This window comes from Staurois parvus, unplaced genomic scaffold, assembly GCF_062004578.1.
Source record: "Staurois parvus isolate SC_StPar_1 unplaced genomic scaffold, SC_StPar_1.0 ptg000014l, whole genome shotgun sequence".
In the NCBI taxonomy this organism is placed as follows: domain Eukaryota; kingdom Metazoa; phylum Chordata; class Amphibia; order Anura; family Ranidae; genus Staurois; species Staurois parvus.
The window spans coordinates 12,528,968-12,553,287 of record NW_028317810.1 but is presented as its reverse complement, the minus strand read 5'-3'; the positions used below and the strand labels follow the sequence as shown (position 1 = coordinate 12,553,287).

At 44.0% G+C, this 24,320-nt stretch overlaps 1 protein-coding gene across 1 annotated transcript in view; it reads right to left on the bottom strand.

Moving 5' to 3' along the window:
• The window catches only part of SUSD2 (sushi domain containing 2), a 271,052-nt gene that overhangs the window by 86,899 nt on the left and 159,833 nt on the right, over positions 1 to 24,320 (bottom strand). Inside the window, exons 20-22 of the mRNA XM_089677367.1 lie at positions 23,262 to 23,530; positions 7,687 to 7,830; positions 4,730 to 4,885 (exon numbers count right to left, since the gene is read on the bottom strand). Of these exons, the coding sequence (XP_089533493.1) occupies positions 4,730 to 4,885; positions 7,687 to 7,830; positions 23,262 to 23,530 (569 nt within the window). The remainder of the gene's footprint in view (positions 1 to 4,729; positions 4,886 to 7,686; positions 7,831 to 23,261; positions 23,531 to 24,320) is intronic.

The following is a 24,320-nucleotide window of genomic DNA, read 5'->3' as shown; positions in this document are numbered from 1 at the left end:
AGCAAGTACCTCCATTCTTCCAGTGCAGTTTTGATGGCTAACAACTCCCGATCGCCAATATCGTAGTTCTTCTCGGCTGGGGTGAGCTTCCTCGAGAAGAACGCTATGGGGTGGAGTAATTCTTTGGTGCCTTTTCTCTGGGACAGGATGGAACCCACCGCATTCTCAGATGCATCTACCTCCAGTACGTAGGGCAGGGAAGCGTCTGGATGGCCCAAAATGGGTGCCGTGGTAAATAGTTTTTTCAAGGCCTCAAAGGCTTCCTGAGCCTCCGGCGTCCATCTGAAGCGGGTTCCAAGTTTGGTTAGCTGAGTTATGGGGCAGACCAGACCCGAGAAGTTCCTAATGAATTTCCGATAAAAATTTGCAAAGCCGATAAAGCGCTGGATGCCCTTTTTGTCTGTGGGCACAGGCCAATCCAAAATTGCAGAGACCTTCTGAGGGTCCATTGCGACTCCCGTGGTGGAGATAATCAAACCCAGAAACGCAATGCTGGACTGCTCGAAACTGCACTTATCTGCTTTGGCGTATAACCCATGCTGGCGCAACCGACCCAATACCTTTGCCACATGTATTCTGTGATCCTTCAGAGAGGATGAGAAGATCAGTATATTGTCTAGGTAAACAATTACAAAAACGTCAAGGTAATCCCGGAAAATGTCGTTTACAAAATGTTGGAATGTGGATGGGGCATTGCACAGTCCAAATGGCATTACCAGATATTCGAAATGCCCAAACCGGGTACGAAATGCTGTCTTCCACTCATCCCCCTCCCTTATGCAAACCAAGTTGTAGGCCCCCCTGAGATCAAGTTTAGTAAATATTGCCGCAGCCTTCAGGCTCTGAAATAATTCAGGTACCAATGGCAGTGGGTAACGATTTTTAATCGTGACTCTGTTCAGTTCACGATAGTCAATGCAGGGTCGCAGAGATTTGTCTTTTTTCTCCACAAAGAAGATCCCCGCCCCGGCTGGTGAAGTAGAGGCACGGATGAAGCCCTTCTGGAGACTGTCCTCTATGTATTCCTTCAGGGCCCCCAATTCCAGTTCAGACAGGGGAAAAATCCGCCCAAAAGGGATCTCGGAGCCGGGCAACAGATCAATTGGACAGTCATACGGGCGGTGGGGGGGCAAGGTGTCTGCCCCCCGCTTACTGAATACATCTAAGAAATCATGGTATGCTGCGGGAATAACCTGTTTCAGATCGGAGTCCCCCTCGGAGTACAGGAGGACCTGGGGGGCTGCTGAGCCCGCAGTGTGACAGTGTTCCTGACAATACGGGGAAGGGAACAAGATAGACCCGGTTTCCCAGTCAATTTGGGGGTTATGGGCCCGCAACCAAGGGAGTCCCAAAATGACTGGAAAAAGAGGTGACGCAATGGCATCTAGGCGGAGGAATTCCTGATGCTGGTTAGCAATGGTAGTGGCGATAGGGGGAGTTTCCTGGTTAACTACTCCTGATTTTATCTGGGAGCCATCTGCCAGAAATATGTTAAAGCCCCGTTTTCTGGGCTGGAGGGGAATCATCTGCTGATGAGCAAAATCTAAATCCAGGAAACAGCTGCATGCCCCTGAATCAACTATGGCTGTCACCTCCACGGTCCTTTCTGGAAGCTGAAAGGAGAGGGGCACCACTAAGTATTGGGACGGACTGACCTTGCCAATAGCCAGAGAAGAAAAAGAGGTGCACTTACTCATTTTCTGAGGGCAGGATCGTACCATATGATCGGCTTCACCGCAGTAGAAGCAGAGGTTCAGAGAGCGTCTCCGCTGGCGTTCTTCTGGCGACAATTTAGGCCGAGCCAGGCCTAGTTGCATTGGTTCCTGCGCATTTCCTGGAAGTGGGTTCTGGATATTTGTTCTGGTTCGTTGGCTGGGGCCTGGAATTGGACCCCATGCATTTCCGTGACCCTGACCGGACCTCTCAAACCTGCGTTCCCGCAGTCTACGGTCTATTTGAAACACCAGGGCTATTAGGTCTTCTAGTGACTCGGGAACCCCCACTCGGGCCAGCTCATCCTTCAAGGGCTCTGACAGACCCATACGGAACTGGTGTCGCAACGCGAACTCGTTCCAGCATGTGTCCCCCATCCAACACCTAAATTCAGAGGCGTATTCTTCTGCCGCCCGGCGGCCCTATCGAAGCGTGTATAACGTTGCTTCAGCAGAGGCTGCCACTGTGGATCATCATAAAGGATGGCCATAGCTTCAAAAAAATCGCTGACCGTTCCCAGGTGAGGGTCATGGTTTGCCCTTAACCGATGGGCCCAATCTTGGGGTTCACCCTGCAATAGTGAAATTAAAAATCCCACTTTCACTGACTCCGTTAGGAAGGTGCGGGGTTGCAATTCAAAAAACAGGAGGCAGGAATCCCGAAAAGACCTGAAGCGTGTGCGGTCCCCGTGAAAACGCTCAGGTAATGGTACTCGGGATTCAACCATAGGTAGAGGAGCAGAGGCCCCTGAAGCTGGCCCAAGAGCTTCTCCCACCGGGGGAGCGGAAACAGGGGCCTGTGGGGCAGGGTCAGATACAGAGCGGGTCTGGAAACGGTTTTCCAGGTGCATGCACTTGTCCTGCAAGGCAGCCACAGCCTGTGTCAGGGCTGATAGGTGCCTGCAAATATCTTCCAGCGGGGCTGACCCTCCTCCAGGCTCAGTCATGGCCTTCTGGTACTGTAAGGGACCACCAGGCGGTACCACTAGCACTCCACTGGCCAGATGTCCCCAGCCCACGGTATCTAAGCCCCAGGGTACGTGTTCACCAGAGCCCCTGATGGTGGGGATGGACTTGAAGTACCCCGAGACCAGGTCATGGCTACTGAGCACGCCTGTCAGTGGTAGCGGTATTCGCCAGGGGCTCCCGCAGGGAAGAGCCTGATGTGAGGAGGTCGGGTGATCCCGTCGGAATGGATGGATGGCTGAGCAAGTGCAGGGTCAAACGGGCCGGGTCGGTAACAGTGGGGACGGAGCAGTACAAGGCAGCAGGCAGAGAGTAGTCGGGGTCACACGCCAGGTCAGCAACCGAAGGTCAGATCCAAACAGGGGCATTCAGGAGAGAGGTCAGGCAAAGCAAGGGTCTGGGCAGGAGAAGGCAACAAGGTCAGGTACAATCTGGGTCAGTAACTTACTTAGAACAGGTTCGCAGATACAGGATACAAGGAAAGACCAGAAGGCACACAATGACAGCTAAGGTCCATTTAAATATCCCGCCCTGCGCTGCCATTGGTGCCACGCGCGCGCCCGCGATCCCTACTGCGCACGCGCGAACTCCCTTGCCGCGGACGGCCAGGTCCCAGCGCCCGCATTCTGACACAGGGCGGCGCACTGCGCCTGCGTCGAGCCCATCGCGGCGGGGATCCCTGACAACGCCACAACTGGACTCTAGAGCAGTGGAGATGTGTTCTCTGGAGTGACAAATCACGCTTCTCTGTTTGGCAATCCGATGGACATGAATGGGTTTGGTGGTTGCCAGGAAAACGGTACTTGCCTGACTACATTGTGCCAAGTGTAAAGTTTGATGAAGGGGGGATTATGGTGTGGGGTTATTTTTCAGGGGTTGGACTTGGCCTCTTAGTTCCAGTGAAGGGAACTCTTAAGGCATCAGCATACCAAGACATTTTGGACAATTTCCTGCCCCCAACTTTGTGGGATTAGTTTGGGGATGGCCCCTTCCTGTTCCAACATGACTGTACACCAGTGCACAAAGCAAGGTCCATAAAGACATGGATGAGTGAGTTTGGGGTGGAGGAACTTGACGGGCCTGCACAACCCGACCTGACCTCAACCCGATAAAACACCTTTGGGATTAATTAGAGCTGAGAATGTGAGCCAGGCCAGAGCTCCACGTTACTCTGGCGGCGTGACGTCACGGCGTGGTGTGGCTCCTCCTACCACTCCGTGACGTCACGCCGCCAGAGCAATGTGGAGCTCTGGCGGCCATCTTAACACTCCAGATGGTTAGTTGTATACTGATAACTGTCTGCAACCTTTTTTTGTACCTGATGCATCTTTAATAAATTTCTTTACCAACTACTACACTATGGGAGTATCTTTGTTACCACATGGGGGAGCACTTTAATCCACAGACACACTCCTGGATGTACCTAAGGTACCCCAGCCCAACCAGAGGGATACCACTCACCAAAAGCTAGCAGGAGGACCCCCAGTGGAAGAGGACCACCAGCCTCATACACAGCAGAGGGAGGACCAGCCATCACCAGATGACATCTGGATTATTTTTACACAAAAGCGCATATATTATGCGCGTCCGGTGAGTGCGCATTGCTTTACCATTTATTCACACGGATACCAGGATCTTTAAAGGCACCGGAGCACTTATACTCTTATATTGAATTACAGGACTGTTTATTTATTTTATTGATTTAATATTTGCTATTTTAGTTTACCTATAAGCGCTGCACTATTTTGTATACATTATTATTCTTTAGGGGTTATTGGTACCTTGTCTGTGCATAGCAGCTTATCAACCTATTACTAAGGCGCTTTTTTTACCTATTTTAATATTTTAAAATAACTAGGTTTTGCCCATGTACAACAATATTTAGACCAGATATTTTATGTTAAATCTCAGCCAGAGATACATGATTTTATCTAAAGGTAGGAACGCTACATGCCAATAAATTCTTTGTTCTGCTTCACTGTAGAGTGCTGCTGATTATAATGACATAAACATTTGTCATACTAATAAAGCAAGTTTGCTGATGCACTCACCCTTCAGGTCCAACCAGGTTCGATCAAAATGAAGGACTTCTTGATTTAGGAGAACCTCCAGACTTTTGGAGTCTGCTGCTAGACGTACCTCTACCACATCTGAATTTTCCTCTTGCATAGCCACAGAAGAAAAACCAGTTACAGAAGTAAAAGAACCTGCAGAATAATAGGAAATATAATTAGCAGGAAGAACAGTGTCCAGATGTTGACTATACAGTACTTTCACTCCTAAAAATGGTTACATTGACCTGCTGATCACAGACTTTTAGCATGTAGCATCCTAAAGTCAGAAATCTAATTAGACAATTTTTTTTTATAACTTTCTTAAGTAGGGCCAGGGACTATAATTTTCATGCTAGGGGTAAATCGTTCTAAATACTAGAAAATACAAGAGAAATTAATAGCAGTATTATAGTACAGAAGCTTCGGTTAGTTCCTCAGGTAGTAGGGTTAGTCCAGTTTTGGGCATAACTTAAAGTGTTAGTAAACCCAGGACCCTGCATTCACTATATCAGGTCTCCCACAGTACACAGAACATGGAAATGCAATTATTTTAGTAAATGTAAACTGCTAAATACCTTTTCTCATCAGAAGTACAGTTGCAAGAAAAAGTATGTGAACCCCTTAGGATTACGTGGAGTTTTGCATGAATCGGGCATAAAATGTGCTCTGAACGTCATCTAAGTCACAACAATAGAAGAACACAGTCTGCTGAACATAATACTACACAAACATTAGATGTTGCCATGGTTTAATTGCACATAACATGTAAACATTCACAGTGCAGGGAGGAAAAAGTATGTGAGGCCCTAGCTTAATGACTTCTCCCAGAGCTAATTGGAGCCAGGAGTGAGCCAACCTTGACTCCAATCAGTGTGATGATATTGGATGTGTTGCTGACAGCTGTCCTGCCCTTAAAAAACACACACCTGTTTTGGGTTTACTGGTTTCAAGAAGCACTGTCTGATGTGAACCATGCCTCGCAGAAAAGAGCGCTCAGAAGACCGACGATCAAGAATTGTTGACTTGCATGAAGCTGGAAAGGGTTACAAAAGTATCTCCAAAAGCTTTGATGTTCATGTGTCCACGGTAAGACAGACTGTCTACAAATGGAGAAAGTTTAGCACGGTTGCTACTCTCCCTAGGCGTGGTCGTCCTGTAAAAATGACTGCAAGAGCACAGCGCAGAATGCTGCATGAGGTAAAGAAGAATCCCAGAGTGTCAGCTAAAGACCTACAGAAATCTCTGGCACATGCTAACATTTTTGTTGACACATCTACAATAAGGAAAACATTAAACAAGAATGGAGTACATGGGAGGACACCACGGAGGAAGCCATTGCTGTCCAAAAAGATTATTGCAGCAGGTTTGAAGTTTGCAAAAGAGCACCTGGATGTTCCACAGCACTACTGGCAAAATATACTGTGGACAGATGAAACCAAGATTGAGTTGTTTGGGAAGAACACACAACACTATGTGTGGAGAAAAAAAGGCACAGCACACCAACATCAAAACCTCATCCCCACTGTAAAACATGGCGGAGAGAGCATCATGGTTTGGGGCTGCTTTGCTGCCTCAGGGCCTGGACATATTGTTGTCATTGATGGGAAAATGAATTCCAGAGTTTATCAAGACATTTTGCAGGAAAACGTACGACCATCTGTCCGCCAACTGAAGCTCCACAGAGGATGGGTGATGCAACAGGACAATGACCCAAAGCATACAAGTAATTCAACAAAACAATGGCTGCAACAGCACAGAATACGCCTTCTGGAGTGGCCCAGTCAGAGTCCTGAGCTCAACCTGATTGAAATGCTGTGGCATGACCTTAAGAGAGCGATTCACACCAGACATCCCAAGAATATTGCTACACTGAAACAGTTTTGTGAAGAGGAGTGGTCCAAAATGACTCCAGATCGTTGTGCAGCTCTGATCTGCAACTACAGGAAACGTTTGGTTGAGGTTATTGCTGCCGAAGGAGGGTCAACCAGTTATTAAGTCCAAAGGTTCACATACTTTTTCCTCCCTGCACTGTGAATGTTTACATGATATGTGCAATTAAACCATGGCAACATCTAATGTTTGTGTAGTACTATGTTCAGCAGACTGTGTTCTTCTATTGTTGTGACTTAGATGACGTTCAGAGCACATTTTATGCCCAATTCATGCAAAACTCCACGTAATCCCAAGGGGTTCACATACTTTTTCTTGCAACTGTATATAGCAGTCTTGTGACTTCTATCAGTATCCAGTAGAGCACTGGTTACAGCTTGTAGGAGGAGTTTTCTTTCTGCTCTAGGAGGATGCAGGACCCCTGACCTCTGTCTGGACAGTGCTGTTTGGCCCTATGCTGATCACATGCACTCTCCCAAGAAAAAAAAACTTCTCTAGCAATACACACTAAACTGAGCATGTGCATGTGGCTAAGGATAAATTCTGTGTTATCAGGAGATAAGACGAGGACATTTAAGCAAGGGGCAGAGAAAACAGGATCAAATATCCTTCTTACACAATGCAGAGGATTAACCCCTTAGGTTCCACAGTGAGTATAACAAGCATGCTTTACTGCATATACAGACTGATTTTACTGTTGTACACTTTAAACCTTTTGTGCTTCCATAGGCCTAAAAAGCAATATTACTGACAACAGAGTCATTTCATCAGTCAAATATTATACCATACAAACAAACAAACAAACAAAAAAGATCGTAGATTTGTAGATTTCCACAATCTTATGATGAGCACCACAAAGGCAGCAAGAGGTGTCTTATTACTCCAATGCCTGGACTAAGATTTTGTGGTCTAAACAACGTATGGACGTGAACTGTTATTTCTGATGGAGTTGATTTTTGTTTACATTCCACAAGTTCTTTCATTTACATTTTTATAGTCACAAGTATCTTGAGTGCGCTAAAAACATATTTTTGGAAATTCTATACCATGTGGCAAACACTTACCATTTTCAAACTTAGCAACCTGAGTACGTCCTTGAATCTTCAGTGAATGATATGTGGAATCAACCAGTGTGTATTCACCTCTACCCTTGAAAGTGAAATTAGACCCATCAAAAGTGATAAAGTGTGGATCCCCAAATGATGATGCTGGAACACAAAGACATAACACATACAGTTACGTAAATAGATGTATTATGTACTCTTCACCTCTATATAGTGGCTCAGTATTTATAAATATTATTTTTAAACCCCCATAATTCTCTGGAATTTACACAACACATAAAATGAAAATGGGAAAAGGGAAAATGAAAATAAGAGGGTACTGTGCAAAGAGGCTTACAATCAAAAGAGATGGGGAATGCTAGATATATTGGTCAGGAAAAAATGCAGTGATTTGAGATAGTGGTATAAAGAGGAAAATATAGCAATTTGAATGAATAGGATTTAAACATTTGAAATCTCGTTATTCCAAAGAGTAACAGAGATGTTGCAGTAGTGTATGGGATGGGTTTATGATAGATCTATAGAAGGGAATATTTATGGGTGGATTTAGACATGTAAGTTGGGAATGAGTTAGGTATTTTGAGGGTAAAGTAATAGGTTGACTCTTTCTCTTGTTGACCAGAATCTTGTAAAAGGAACTGGCAAGCAGAGTGGTGGGTAGTATTGCCTGTCCTGCTTGCCTTTTCCTGCATATCTCCTAGTGGTAACAAAAAAATAATAAATAGAAAAGACCTATTATGCACAATATGCATATGTATGCTGATTTTAATGGTTTAACCGATTCCCAACCACGCTAGACCCAAAGGATGGCTACAGCGCGGTTGTGTAATCCTGGGCGACGTCCATGGATGTCATTCCAGAACATGCCCCCCCCGCGCACCCCCAACGTCGCTCATCCAGCGCCACTGGTGAATGCTGTGTCCTACGGATGCAGCTGATCATGTGATATGGTAAATGTCCAATCAAGGCGGCCTTTTACCATGTGATCAGCTGTGTTCAATGACACAGCACATCAACGGGTAAATACAGTTGCCGGTTCTCGGCTGCACTTTCCTCACACTGTCACAGGATGAGGAAAGTACTGCCGAGAACCAGCAATTGTCAGCGAAGCGATCGGCACTGCTCATCAGGGCACTGATGATCAGTGCCCTGATGATCAGTGCCAACCACCTGTGCCCTGCAGTGCCACCCACCTGTGCCCAGCAGTGCCACCCACCTGTGTCCTTCAGTGCAGCCTGTCAGTGCTGCCCATCAGTGTTGCCCGTCAGTACCCAGCAGTGCCACTCATCAGTGCTGCCCATCAGTGCCCAGCAGTACCACCCATCAGTGCAGCATCATTAGTGCTGCCCATCAGTGCCACCTATCAGTGCAGTATCATCAGTGCCACTTATCAATGCCTATCAGTGCCTCCTATCAGTGCCCATCAGTGCTGCCTATCGGTGCCACCTCATCAGTGCCCATCAGTGCTGCCTATCAGTGCCACCTCATTAGTGCCCATCAATGCTGCCTATCAGTGCCCATCAGTGCAGCCTCGTCAACGCACATCAGTGATGGAGGAAAATTACCTGTTTTAATAGAAACAAAGAAAAACTTTTTTTTCAAATTTTTTGCTCTTTTTTTGTTTATAGCACAAAAAGTAAAACACCCGGTGGCAAGTAAATACCACCAAAAGAAAGATCTATTTGTGTAAAAAAAATTATAAAAATGTCTTATGGGTACAGTGTTGCATGATCACACAATTGCCATTCAAAGTGCGACAGTGCTGAAAGCTGAAAATTCGCCTGGGCAGGAAGGGCGTAAAAGTGCAAGTGGTTAAATATTTACAAAAATACCTTGCAGAGGCGAGTGTTGGTTTTATTTATTAAATACTCTTTTACTTTCTAAAAAGATGTATTGTTTATATACTGTATAGAGAATACAGTTTCCCACTTTTACAGTGCATTTCTCCTTGGAAAAATATGCAAAAAAGTTGCATTTAAAATGTGTTGCATGTTAACCAGGATTTACCCCCCTTAATGACCAGGCCTGTTTTTGCTACTAGGTGCTGCACTAATTCAACTGATAATTGCGCGGTCATGCAATGCTGCACCCAAACGAAATTTATGTCCTTTTTTTCACACAAATAGAGCTTTCTTTCGGTGGTATTTGATCATCTGTGTGCTTTTTATTTTTCACGCTATAAACAAAAAAAGGCCAAAAATTTTGAAGAAAAACAATATTTTTTACTTTCAGCTATAAAAAATATATAGTAAACTCAAAGTTGGTTATAAATTTAGGCCAAAATGTATTCTGCTACATGTTTTTGGTAAAAAAAAATCCCAATTAGTGTATATTGATTGCTTTGTGTGGAAGTTATAGCGTCTACAAACTATGGTATAAATAGTGCAACTTACACCATTTTTCTGCTATACAGTGCTGCGCTAGTTTAATGGACAATTGCGCTGTCATGCAATACGGTACATAAATGAAATTTACATACTTTTTTCCCCCACAAATTGAGCTTTCTTTTGCTGGTATTTGATCGCCTGTGCGGTTTTTATTTTTTGCTCTATAAAAAAAAAGGCTGACAATTTTGAGGAAAAAAAAACAATATTTTGGACTTTTTGCTATAAAACATGTTCAGTAAAAAAAAATGCAAAAATCAAATTTCTGCCAAAATGCATTCTGCGACGTCTTTGCTAAAAAAAAAATACGTGTAAATTAATTGGTTTACGTGAAAGTTATAGCGTTTACAAATGGCGGGAAAGATACTGGGATTTTTAGAGTTTTTTTTATACTAATAATGGCGGCGATCAGTGAAGTATGGCGGTGATCAGTGACTTATGACAGCGACCAGCGACTTATGGCGGGACTGCGGCAGACATTCTGACATTGGGGGGTACTGACTTGGGGTCACTGACATCCCCAAAAACACTAATACAGGGATCAGTGCAAAAAGAAAAATACTGACACTGTACTAATGGCACTGGGGAGGAAGGGGTTAACTTTATTTTGCAGGGAAGGGTTATCTGAGTGAGGGGGCGTGTTTTACTAGGGGGCGGGGGTGTGTGCTGCACGGGACACCACTGATCTAGAGAAAGAAACTCTTCTGTCTTGATCAGCTCATCTTTGAGCTGTCAGGGAAGTGACAGACAGCACAGCTACTGCAGCTGTGCTCTCTGTCACTGTTTACCGCCGATCGCCGGGAAACAGCCGCTAAGAACCGGCTGTGACCCGGCGACTGACATCCGCGGCGGTGATCAGCGTGACAGATAGGGCGGCGGCGTGCCTCGCACGCACCCCCTATTTGTTTACAAAACACACGTTTTAAAATGTGGTTTTGCCTGCCAGTGCCGCCCTGCCGCCGTATTTCTACAGTGGCTGGGCAGCAAGTGGTTAAAATGTGCATTTTAGGACTGAAAGCTTCAACATGCATTGGGGTTGATTTACTAAAACTGGAGAGTGTATTATCTGGTGCAGCTCTGCATAGAAACCAATCTGCTGCCAGTTTTTTTTTTGTCAAAGCTTAATTGAACACGCTGAAGTTAGAAGCTGATTGGCTACCATGCACAACTGCTCCAGATTTTGCACTCTCCAGTTTTAGTAAGTCAACCCCATTATGTAACAAAATTTGTTAAAATAAATATATAAACACAATAATGGCGCTCACCAAAAAACAACTGAAATTAAATGATAATAATAATAATCCAACCACCAAATAAAATAAATTATGTGTGGAGAAACAAATAATAGATCCTCAATAAAGTCCATTAACTAAAGTCCATATAGAACATATATGATCTTCAACCCCATTATGTTTGAAAGAAGAGAACCTGTAGATTAAAAAGAAGGTAGTTGCAAATTTTTATATTGCACGATATTATACTGTTTTTTTTTAAAAGATTTACTGTATATTCAGTAAAAAATAAACTAAAATGTGTTTTAGTGCACACATGTACAATTTAATTCACATCTTTTTTGTAAAATTTAAAACACAAGACTGGGTTGAGTAAATAGAGACAATAGATATGTCAAGTTTAAAACTGCATAAGCATGTGAAGCAGCAACCAAATTACAATATTCCAATTTGTCAACAGGCAATGCTTTAAAGACCTTCAACCATTATCATTTTAAAGTGATTATAATTAATGACCAGGGGCGGACTGACAACTCATGTGGCCCCCGGGCAATAAGGGAATCATGGGGCCTTTGTGTCCTCACCCACACTCAAACCACACCCAAAAAAGCCTATGAAAAAGCCTATGAAAGGTTCCAGGGGCATCTCATGGGGCCCCCTACTGACTCCGGGCCCTCGGGTAGTGCCCGAGTGCCCGAATAGCCAGTCTGCCCCTGTTAATGACCCTAGAATTATTCTGAGCACTCCGGTGTGTGTGGTAATACCCAATATGTGTTGTCCAATTACTGTTTATCTACAAACGTCCCAGGTGCATGCGTGCATTTGTAAAAACAGTATCTGACAGCTATGAACCTGAATGTGTTTTCAGAGCAGAGCACTTATGTGTTGACAAAAAAGTGGCAGGATCACCAAATGGATGCTTACTGATATCCCCCTGCACTCTCTCTGCCCACGTTAAATTGGGCCTAAATACCTCTTACCCTGAATGTTACCAAATCCCAGGGTTCAGTGTATAATAGATATCATGATTAACACTAAGGACAAAAAAGTACAATTCCTTTTAGGGTATATTTTTGTGTCCCAGCTGGGGAAATTCACCCTATTTCTCTAAATTCTCTATTTGTCTGTTTGTCCTGGTGACCATCATCACTAGGACAGAAAGTGATGGGAAATCCAAGATTTTAAAGTTGTCATCAGAATAAATTAAGTGACAATTAGGCCTAGTTCACACTGGCATTGAAAGCAGGTGTTTGAGAGGCATTTTTTAACATTCCTCAAACACCTATGCAAATGATACTATGGGCAGCACACAGTGCTGTTCACATTATCAAAACATGAAGTGTCAGTGTTGTGCAGCATAAAGCTTCATGTTGAGTCAGAAGGAATTTGCAGCCTTTCAACGCCTCCCACTCAAGTCTATGGCTCCTCAAACACACTGGCAGGTGTTTGCAGGGCATTTGTCGTGCAGTTGTGGAGTGTTAATAACATTACAGTTTATTTAGTTTGTGGTGTGGTTTTAACGCTTGTCAAATACTTATAGAATGCTTCAAAACTGCTCACAGGGCATTTGGGTAGCATTTTTAATGCTTGTATGAAGCCAATCTAACGCCCATACTAAAGCTCATTAACGTCTTTCTAACACAGGGGCGGCCCGAGGGCCCGTGGTCAGTAGGGGGCCCCATGAGATGCCCCTTGTACCTTTTTCATAGGCTTTTTTGAGTTTGGGCAAGGACACAGGGGCCCCATGATCCCCTATTGCCCGGGGGCCCCATGAGTTGTCATCCGCCCCTGGTCTAACACCCATACTAAAGCTCATTAATGCCTAACGCCCCTACTAAAGCTCATTAACGCCTGTCTAAGGCTACGTTCACACTAGCCTTGTGTGCAGGCGGCAGAGAGGCGTTTGGGAAGCGTTTTTACCGCTTCCCAAACGCCTCTGCCAATTCTGCACATCACAGCACATGGTGCTGTTCTAACGGGAGCGTTTGCGTCGCGTCGCATTGCGTCGCGGCAAAACGGACGCCTCTGGTCGAGTCAGGAGGCTTTGAAGCCTCCTATTCTCGTCTATGGTGCCGCTCCGCAAATGCCCGGCCGGCCTTTGCGGTGCGGTTGCGGGGCGTTTGCGGAGCGGTAACACCACTCAAACTGCATTATAGGCATTTGTGGGGCGTTATTAACGCTCGGCAAACGCCTAGCAACCGCCGCTAAACCGCGCATGGGGCGTTTGCGGAGCGTTAAAAAACGCTCCGCAAACGCCGGACCAACGCTTGCCAAACGCTATAGGGGCGTTTGGCAAGCGTTGGCAAAACAGCCAAGTGTGAACGAGCCCTAAAGCTCAATAATGCCTGTCTAACGCCCATACTAAAGCTCAATAATGCCTGTCTAACGCCCCTACTAAAGCTCATTAATGCCTAACGCCCATATTAAAGCTCATTAACGCCTGTCTAACGCCCATGCTAAAGCTCATTAACGCCTGTCTAACGCCCATACTAAGGCTCATTAACGCCTGTCTAACGCCCATACTAAAGCTCATTAACGCCTGTCTAACGCCCATACTAAAGCTCATTAACGCCTGTCTAACACCCATACTAAAGCTCATTAACGCCTGTCTAACGCCCATACTAAAGCTCATTAACGCCTGTCTAATGCCCATGCTAAAGCTCATTAACGCCTGTCTAACGCCCATATTAAAGCTCATTAACGCCTGTCTAATGCCCATGCTAAAGCTCATTAACGCCTGTCTAACGCCCATATTAAAGCTCATTAACGCCTGTCTAACGGCCATATTAAAGCTCATTAACGCCTGTCTAATGCCCATGCTAAAGCTCATTAACGCCTGTCTAATGCCCATGCTAAAGCTCATTAACGCCTGTCTAACGCCCATACTAAAGCTCATTAACGCCTGTCTAATGCCCATGCTAAAGCTCATTAACGCCTGTCTAACGCCCATATTAAAGCTCATTAACGCCTGTCTAATGCCCATGCTAAAGCTCATTAACGCCTGTCCAACGCCCATATTAAAGCTCATTAACGCCTGTCTAACGGCCATACTAAAGCTCATTAACGCCTGTCTAACGCCCATACTAAAGCTCATTAACGCCTGTCTAACGCCCATATTAAAGCTCATTAACGCCTGTCTAACGCCCATATTAAAGCTCATTAACGCCTGTCTAACGCCCATATTAAAGCTCATTAACGCCTGTCTAACGCCTATACTAAAGTTCATTAACCTCCCTAGCGGTATTCCCGCGTGTAGCTCGGGGTAAAATGTCAGTACCAAAAGCGGTAACCCCGAGCTACACTCGGGCTTACCATGCAGCACTGCATAGGGAGTCCCTGCAGAGCTTACCTTGTCCTGTCCTGCTTACCTTAGACCAGCTAGAGAACAGCGATAGTAAATCAGAACTACTTGCAGAGTTGAGTAATAATGATTCGTGGAGAAATTTGACATCAGACACTGAAAACAATTTTGGGACTTTGCTCAGCGATGTGCGAACTTGGCGCTATATTTCAAATTTCAGTGTTTTTGGTTTGATTATATTATTGAATTAAATGTATTATTATTATATTATTATTTTTTATGATTATTTATTAAATTCTAATTTATGATTTTGTGTTTCAAATTTTATCCTACCCGGGATGTTTACTAGACTCTTGTTCGGACAGATTTCCGTGAGTTATTGCTAAAAATTACAGCCTACAATAAAAAAAAACTACATATTTCCATGCAAAATAATGGTACCCCTTTCAGCACCAAAAATCTGAAAAATGAATACCGCTAGGGAGGTTAACGCCTGTCTAATGCCCATACTAAAGTTCATTAACGCCTGTCTAACGCCCATACTAAAGCTCATTAATGCCTAATGCCCATATTAAAGCTAATTAATGCCTGTCTAACGCCCATATTAAAGCTCATTCCTAGATTGTAAGCTCCAAAGAGCAGGGCCCTCGATCCCCTCATGTTTTGCATTGTATTGTTATTGTTCTGTCACATGTTCTGTCCCCCTTTGTAATGTACAGCGCTGAGCGAACCATTGGCGCTTTATAAATACTGTATAATAATAATAATAATTAACGCCTGTCTAACGCCCATACTAAAGTTCATTAACGCCTGTCTAACACCCATACTAAAGTTCATTAACGCCTGTCTAATGCCCATACTAAAGCTCATTAATGCCTAACGCCCATATTAAAGCTCATTAACGCCTGTCTAACGCCCATACTAAAGCTCATTATTGCCTAACGCCCATACTAAAGCTCATTAACGCCTGTCTAATGCCCATACTAAAGTTCATTAACGCCTGTCTAACGCCCATACTAAAGCTCCTTAACGCCTGTCTAATGCCCATACTAAAGTTCATTAACGCCTGTCTAACGCCCATACTAAAGCTCATAACGCCTGTCTAACGCCCATACTAAAGCTCATTAACGTCTGTCTAACGCCCATGCTAAAGCTCATTAACACCTGTCTAACGCCCATACTAAAGCTCATTATCACCTGTCTAACGCCCATACTAAAGCTCATTAATGCCTAACGCCCATACTAAAGCTCATTAATGTCTAACGCTCATATTAAAGCTCATTAATGCCTGTATAACACCCATACTAAAGCTCATTAATGCCTGTCTAACGCCCATATTAAAGCTCATTAATGCCTGCCTAACGCTCATATTAAAGCTCATTAATGCCTAACACCCATACTAAAGCTCATTAATGCCTGTCTAACACCCATACTAAAGCTCATTAACGCCTGTCTAACGCCCATACTAAAGCTCATTAACGCCTGTCTAACGCCCATACTAAAGCTCATTAATGCCTGTCTAACGCCCATACTAAAGCTCATTAACGCCTGTCTAATGCCCATACTAAAGCTCATTAAGGGCTCGTTCACACTAGGTTGTTTTGCCAACGCTTGCCAAACGCCCCTATAGCGTTTGGCAAGCGTTGGTCCGGCGTTTGCGGAGTGTTTTTTAACGCTCGGCAAACGCTCCGCAAACGCTCCGCAAACGCCGCATGCGCGGTTTAGCGGCGGTTGCTAGGCGTTTGCCGAACGTTAATAACGCCCCACAAACGCCTATAATGCAGTTTGAGTGGTGTTACCGCTCCGCAAACGCCCCGCAACCGCGTCGCAACCGCACCGCAAACGCCGGCCAGGCGTTTGCGGAGCGGCACCATAGACGAGAATAGGAGGCTTCAAAGGGGCCTTATGATTAAGCCAATGACAAAACGTGTCAAGGGAAGTGACGTCAAGACGCACACAGGAACCGGAAGTTGACTGGCGGCCATTTTGGAAAAGGGAAGCGAATGATCTAGAGCACCTGGACGTTCTTCCTGGATGGCTGTGAGGTTTCTATTATGAGTGATTACGTGCATAAAGGCTTGTTTTGATGTAAGCAGTTCAAATAAAGGTCATTTGATTTTACTATTGCCGGTATTACACTATTGTGTTCCTTATGTTTTGTCCCTGGATGGAGTAAAGTGCCTGGAAACAGTGGGATCAGCAATCCAGGGAGGATTGTGGAGATCATTCATCCTGAGAAAGCTGTTGGATTGATATAAGCAGGTCTCAAAAATTGTGACACAGATTGTAAAAAAACAACAGCTTTCTAACACTCCTTTACTCATTTAAAACAAAGAAAAATAAGTTTTGCCACAGTTACTCTAGAACTTTCGCCTACCAGTATGGTTCTGCACCCATGTACATAGAAGCTATTGGTTCCCATGTTCTGCACCCAAGTACATAGAAGCTATTGGTTCCCATGTTCTGCACCCAAGTACATAGAAGCTATTGGTTCCCATGTTCTGCACCTAAGTACATAGAAGCTATTGGTTCCCATGTTCTGCACCCAAGTACATAGAAGTTTTCGGTTTGTACCACTCTATTCTTGTCATTCAGCTTATAAAGTTCTACCTTTGTAACACAGACAGAAAATCAAATAAAGTTTTTATATATACTACACTGTTTGATTAATGGACTAAGTGTCCAGAACAATTTCTATAAATTCTCGAGAGAATTACTTGTGATATGTCAAAAGGCTTGTATATATATATATATATATATATAAATTAAAAAAATATGCTGCAAGATAATGTCCCAATTTAGTACATGTAAGATGTAAACATAATCATTATATATATATATATATATATATATATATATATATATATATATATATAAAATGATTATGTTTACATCTTACATGTACTAACTTGGGACTTTATCTTGCAGCATATTTTTTGATTGTTATATTGAAGAGCTTGTTTTACAAATTGAGTGTGAAACCTATTTCTACCACTGGATGGAGGTATTGCATAAACAAAAACAGTCATATGCTGTGAACCGCTCTGAGCACACATTTTACTTATTATGTTCTTGTACAATAACAGGTTCAGAGAGTAGAACATTTTCATTGCACTGCTTACTGTCTGAGCTATATGATTGTGATATAGAAAAAAGTTGTGCAATAGCCCCTTTATATCCCTAACCAGCTGCATGCACCCTGAATCACCTGAAGGTATCAGAAAGTGTATCAATACGTTGCACTAAAAACTACAGAAAGGTCTACTCTATACAAATGTCACATAAAGCATTGCAATAAAAATCTACACAAAAATGAGTAAGTGTATGTATATAGAAGTGACAGCAATAATTAATTAAAAAACAACTCATGTTACACCATACAACGCATACAGTATATAACGTTTGTATAGAGCAGGGTTTCTAAACCAGGGTTCCGTGGAACTCTAGGGTTCCTCCAGAGGTTGCTAAGGGTTCCTTGAGCAGTGAGCAATTTTTGCCTCTCAGGTAAGTTCCCACTTACACCATTAATCTTTTTAGCAATGTATAAGGGGCAAATTCTTCCCAATGACCACAAGTGTAAGAAGCATTCTTACCTCTGACTATCACACTAATGTATCATGAATTGTATATATAGTAATTTTTAGCAGGGGTTCTCTGAGACCGGAAAGTTATGTCAAGGGTTCCTCTGCGTTGAAAAGGTTGAGAAAGGCTGGTATAGATCTTTATGTACTTTTTAGCACAGCACATTCATACGTATACATATTTGATATAAAAAAAAACAAAAAGAAGCAAACACTCGGACTCACATAAAGCAGCTGGAATAAAAGGATGAACCCCTATATCCTCAAAAGCATGAAAAAACATAGAATGCAGTGCTATACAATATTACAAAAACAAAAATGCTAATGAATAAAGTGACAATAGTGACATACTCAAAGTGAAGGTGCTGAAATGGCGCTAAAGTGAATAATATTGCATGAGTGTCCCACAGAATATCAGCGAGTAAATGATATTTGCAAATAAATATAAATATAAAGTGACAATGGTGAACAGTCCGATATAAAATAAATGGATGAGATCATTCGGATGAATATCAAAACTTCCCAGAAATGATGAATGGGTGAAAGTGACTCCGTGCTTGATAATGCTATATGAACGCACTCACCAGAAGCACATATTAAATGTGCATAGAAATATATCCAGCTCCTCCACAGGTATGGATAACTTCCATCAGGAAAATCATGGTATGGAGACAAGGAAACACCACTGGCTTTTGACAGCTATACAGGGATGACTCCGGCACTACCACTGGCCTCTCACTGCATTACAGGGATGGCTCAGGAAACCTTTCCACCATGGACAGAGCCAGCAGGAATATTGCAATCCACTGGGTGAAGGTGTTCAGCACATCCCCGCTCTAGTAGTCTCCGTGACGTTAATGAGGTAGTTGAAGTTCTGCACGCGGGTCAATGGCAGGGACAGTATGAGGGTCTCAGGTGGGAGGACAAAGCCTGGGAGGCGAGAAGAGAAGTGAGCGAGACGGGAGAGTTTCGTCCTCCCACCGGAGACCCTCCTACCATCCCCGCCATTGACCCACTGCCAGAACCTGATTTAACTTCTCCCCGCCTGCACTTTAGCTAAGGGATGGCTGCAGCACGGGCTTCCAGTTCTGGAAGAGAGTCCATGGACATCCTCCCAGAACCCCACCCCCTGTGGCGTGCATCTGGCGTGCTCTGTGCTGCTTTGTACTGCGGACCAATCACAGCGTCATTTACCTTGTGATCAGCTGATCAAATATAAACAGACTTACCAGTTATCAGCAGTCCTTTCCTCCTACACTGTGTCTGTGTAAACAAAGGAGAGCTGTTAACTGGCAAAACTGTCAGTACATTGTTTGCACTGATAGCCAGGGCACTGATCATCAGTGCTCTGATGATCAGTGCAGCCTATCAGTGCCGCCTATCAGTGCTGCCTATCAGGGCTCATCAATGTCGCCTATCAGTGCCACCTATCAATGCTGATTATCAGTGCTCATCAATGCGGTCTATCAGTGCAGCCTATCAGTGCTCGTCAATGCTGCCTATTAGTGCCCATCAGTGCTGCCTATTAGTGCCTTCTTATCAGTGCCTCCCCAGTAGGACTCTGAACTCTCATACAGCCCAGAGCCTGCACTGACAGTTCCCTCTTTCTCCTTCCCTTGCACAGATGGGAGAGGAGAGAAAGGGACGATCTGCTCTTTCTCTTTCCTCTCCTCTCCTCCTGTGTGTGCACCATGGGAAGTGTGAAGCCCAGCAGCTGAATTTGCACACAAGTTCTCTCTCTCCTTCCCCATCCCTGTGAGGGAGGGGGAACTGTTAGTGTAGACTCTGGGCTGTATGAGAGAGACCCTCTCAGCTCAGAGCCCTGGCCCCCCTTACCCCCCCCCCCAGTGGCAGAATGCCAGGGCCCACACGGTTGCACTTGCGATTCTGGTAGTTCCGCCACTGGCCATTAGTCACTAAGCTTTGCACATCATCTTTACTGTCAACCATGTCACTGTTTATAATATATATAAGTTTTACAACAGTCTTGAAGTCTTCATGTAATGGTCAGAGGCTTATGGCCATATTTTTACCATATGGTACTTGCAAGCCAGAAGTTGAAGAGCTATAGTTGGCCCCACCAAAGAAAAGAAACACACATTTGCCTTGTCTAGCTGCCATAGGACAATTTTGAATAGAAACAAAAAATAGGGAGAAGGGAATGAAGGGGCTGTAAGGGAAAGTCGATTGGTACGCTCTGGTGGGAGACAGCAGACGTGTACATGTATTTTATTAATCTACAGTATAAAATATAATATGATTCCACAGCAAAGCATTATTTCCTCTCAACCTGTCCACAAATGAAAGTACTTTGGCAACTCAGAATGTGAGCTCACATCGAGAACTTCAAAACTAATTGAGCTCCTGCTTTAACTGGTGGTCAGGGTTGCTGCCATCAGCTTTCGCCCCAATGCACAATACTTGTACAATATATTTGGCTTGGTGGTTTTTGCAGTGAAAAACTAGCTTTGCATATAAAGCAGATAGTACACTGCTTTAAATATTCCATTCTTTTTCAGTTTTTATAATAGTAATTAAATGACAAAATGGGTGGAGCCTGTACAAGAGAATCATCATTCATGAGTGCCTAGGGCAGCATCATGTCTCTATGCAGCACGAATAATAGCTTTATTAAACTGGGTCAAACTTATACATATTTTTAAATGGGTCAAGCTATTTTTTATTCATTTATGAGATTCTTTTATTATCGCCTGAAAACTAATTTTGCTAGCATCTCACAAATCTTTTGTTAGCTTTCAATTCAGCAATTCTTATTCTAGACAGTGTTTAAAATTTTGGAAAATAAAGACTTGTTACAGCTCCTGGTCAAATTCTATCATTATAGATCTGATTTTTACAAAGCAAATCTTGCTATTGCGAACACTGAACCATGTGGCTGATTTTCTATTTCACAATTTTTCTTCAGAAATACGGTTTCATTTTTTTTGTTTTTGAATTAACTCATACATGCAATAATATGATCCTCCCAGTATCACCTTTTTACAGACAGTTAAAACAATTGCTTGCTACAAAATTTATTATAATTGCAATTTTGTTGAATCATTTGTTTTTCTTTCATCCAGATAATGAGTTAAACTTATTTTCTATAATGTTTGTGCAAAATTTAGTCAATGTTCATGTGCAAAACTCATTTACATTGTTACATACATGTTACATATTGCTGCGAACGCCAGAGAGAGAGCACTATTTCTAGCACCAGACCTCCTCCATAATGCTAAGCTGATGACCTATAGGGGGCTTTTAAAGCATTGTCTATGGAAATATAGGGTACTGAAGATTGTTACCATTTCACATGCGCATGCAAATTTAAGGTTTGACATGTTGGATATTAATTCAGTTGGTGCAACCTCGTCTTTTATATTTTATCAAAAATTAGGTCATGTATTGCGTTTGTGTACCCTAAAATTAACTTTTTTTGTATTTTTTTACTGAAATGTTGTGTTTCCTAGACCTCATGTGACATAAAAAATTGGAACTCATACTATATTATTCTCTAGGGTCTTCATAAAATTTGGGGGTTTATGTAATCTTCAGGCAAAAAATTATTTTTAAAGATGTGTGCAAAAAATGCAAAAATGGCTCTAGCAGTGAAAGGGATAAAGCTTCAAAAAAGCATCACTGAAGCATCACAGAAGCATCAATAATACATCAAAAAAGGACGATGAAGTAGTAGGCACTCTAATGTGTGTTAAAGTCGAAGCAATTGCAAATGAGTCCTTATAGTACAGGGCTGAAAACAAGAAATATGCATATACTTTCATTTGTTGCTTTTAAAAATAACAATACTGTACATTCTTTTTGACAACTATATACCGTATTTGCCGGCGTATAAGACGACTTTTTGACCCTTGAAAATCTTCTCAAAAGTCGGGGGTCGTCTTATACGCCGGTACACATGTTAGGGGGGCTGCGGCATTAAGTACAGGGGTTTGCAGGGGCTGATGTCTCTTACCTGGATCCAGTCCCACGACGATCCGGTCCAGGAAGCGCGGCGTCTCCTTCAGTTCGGCCACTGGATGTTCGTGCGGCTGCTCGGCTCTGCCTCCTCACCGGTGATTGGCCGCCAGAACTGTAGCTCAGGAAAGGCACACAGGCGGCCAATCACCGGCGAGGGGGCGGAGCCGAGCGGCCCCGCGAAAATTGAGTGCCGGAGCAGCAGGTAAGTGTTCTGTGTAGAGGTGCTGCTGCAACCACATATGCTGGCTGCAGCAGCACCATACGAGAACAGGGTCAGCAAGTCTCAGTGGGAGGAATAGTGCCCCATCATTGGTGTCACTGATACCAATGATGGGGCACTATTCCTCCCACTGATACCAACGATGGGGCACTATTCCTCCCACTGACACCAACGATGGGGCACTATTCCTCCCCCCCACTGACACCAACGATGGGGCACTATTCCCCCCCCCACTGACACCAACGATGGGGCACTATTCCACCCCCCACTGACACCAATGATGGGGCACTATTCCACCCCTCACTGACACCAATGATGGGACACCATTCCTCCCACTGACACCAATGATGGGGCACTATTCCTCCCACTGACACCAATGATGGGGCACTATTCCCACTGACACCAATGATGGGGCACTATTCCTGCCACTGATACCAATGATGGGGCACTATTCCTGCCACTGATACCAATGATGGGGCACTATTCCTCCCACTGACACCAATGATGGGGCACTATTCCTTCCACTGATACCAATGATGGGGCACTATTCCTCCCACTGACACCAATGATGGGGCACTATTCCTCCCACTGACATCAATGATGGGGCACTATTCCTCCCACTGGTGTGCATTGGAAGAGGGGTAGTCTTATACGGCGAGTATAGCCTAAACACTACATTTTAGCAGGAAAAGTAGGGGGGTCGTCTTATACGCCCAGTCGTCTTATACGCCGGCAAATACGGTACCTGCATTTTTATGTATGTTTACAGTTCAGCTTTACATTTACCTATAGTTTATGCTGATATTTTAATACTTAATTAGCTCATGCCTTTACAAAACTGCACCAAACTCATCCTACAATGTCATATTTGTAACTTACCAACTTTTGGTGGTTTGTACTTGCGACAGTCACTGGAAGGCCTGAGTTTCATGTAGTAGTCACAATTATCTGACCACAGGCAACAGTAATAGAAAGAGATGACATCATAGAGCCAGTGAGAAAAGCCTGGTACTCTGGGGGGCTTCTTGTATGGCGGGAATCCCCAGTCATGCCCTCGATCAGGGGTGCTTCCCCCTATAGAATCACTGGTGAGGACTTGGAAACCATCTTTATTATAACAGCATTGCTGGCCTGCTGCAAAGCTGGGACTGAAAAATAAAATTTTATTGTTAGCAGTATTTTGCTTTGATCTAGTTTTATTTTCTCAGGCATATCTCAAAACTATTATTTTTTAAATATATTTTACATATTACTAGGGTAAAGATTTCATGACAATATCTTAGCTAAATGTAACACCCTCCTAGCTAGACAGGGGGAACTAGACTGCAATAGTTAGCTAGGGTTAAGAAGCAGCCTGGGAGTAATAGCTAGCTGGGGTCAATTTGTGGTCAGGGCTGAGAGGCTCTGCAGACCAGCCCTCTGGAATTTCCCCCTGCACTAGAACTTTGGTGAAAGGTCTAGAAGCAGTGGGTGAATCTGAGGAGTAGCTGATTTGCACTTTTGAGGGAGCCTGGCCAATTCCCAACAGGAGGCTTGGCAAGGGGCCAGGACAACCCTTAAAAGTAATTGAACCTGCTCAACAGCAGGAGTGTTCGGGTGGAAGACAGAGAGAATGTGAGGCTGGAGGCAGGAGCCTGTGAGGGGGTCCAGATGGAGAGGGGTTAACCTGCAGGCAGAGGACCTTGAAAGGAGGAAAACTCTGGACATCACCGGCCCCCTAAGAGAGGACCACCTGTGAGGCAGGGAAGGAGCAGCCCAGCTAGAAGGCTTAGTAGCAGCCATTGACCCACCAGCAGCACAGGAGAAGGACTGAGTGAGTAGGCCTGCACCCCCTGAGCCTGATAGAGGAAGGAGCACTCTAGTGGGAAACCAGATTAGCTGCAGCCCAGGACTGTCCTATTGTCTTAAAGTGCCAGACACTGGATCCCCTGCTCAGGG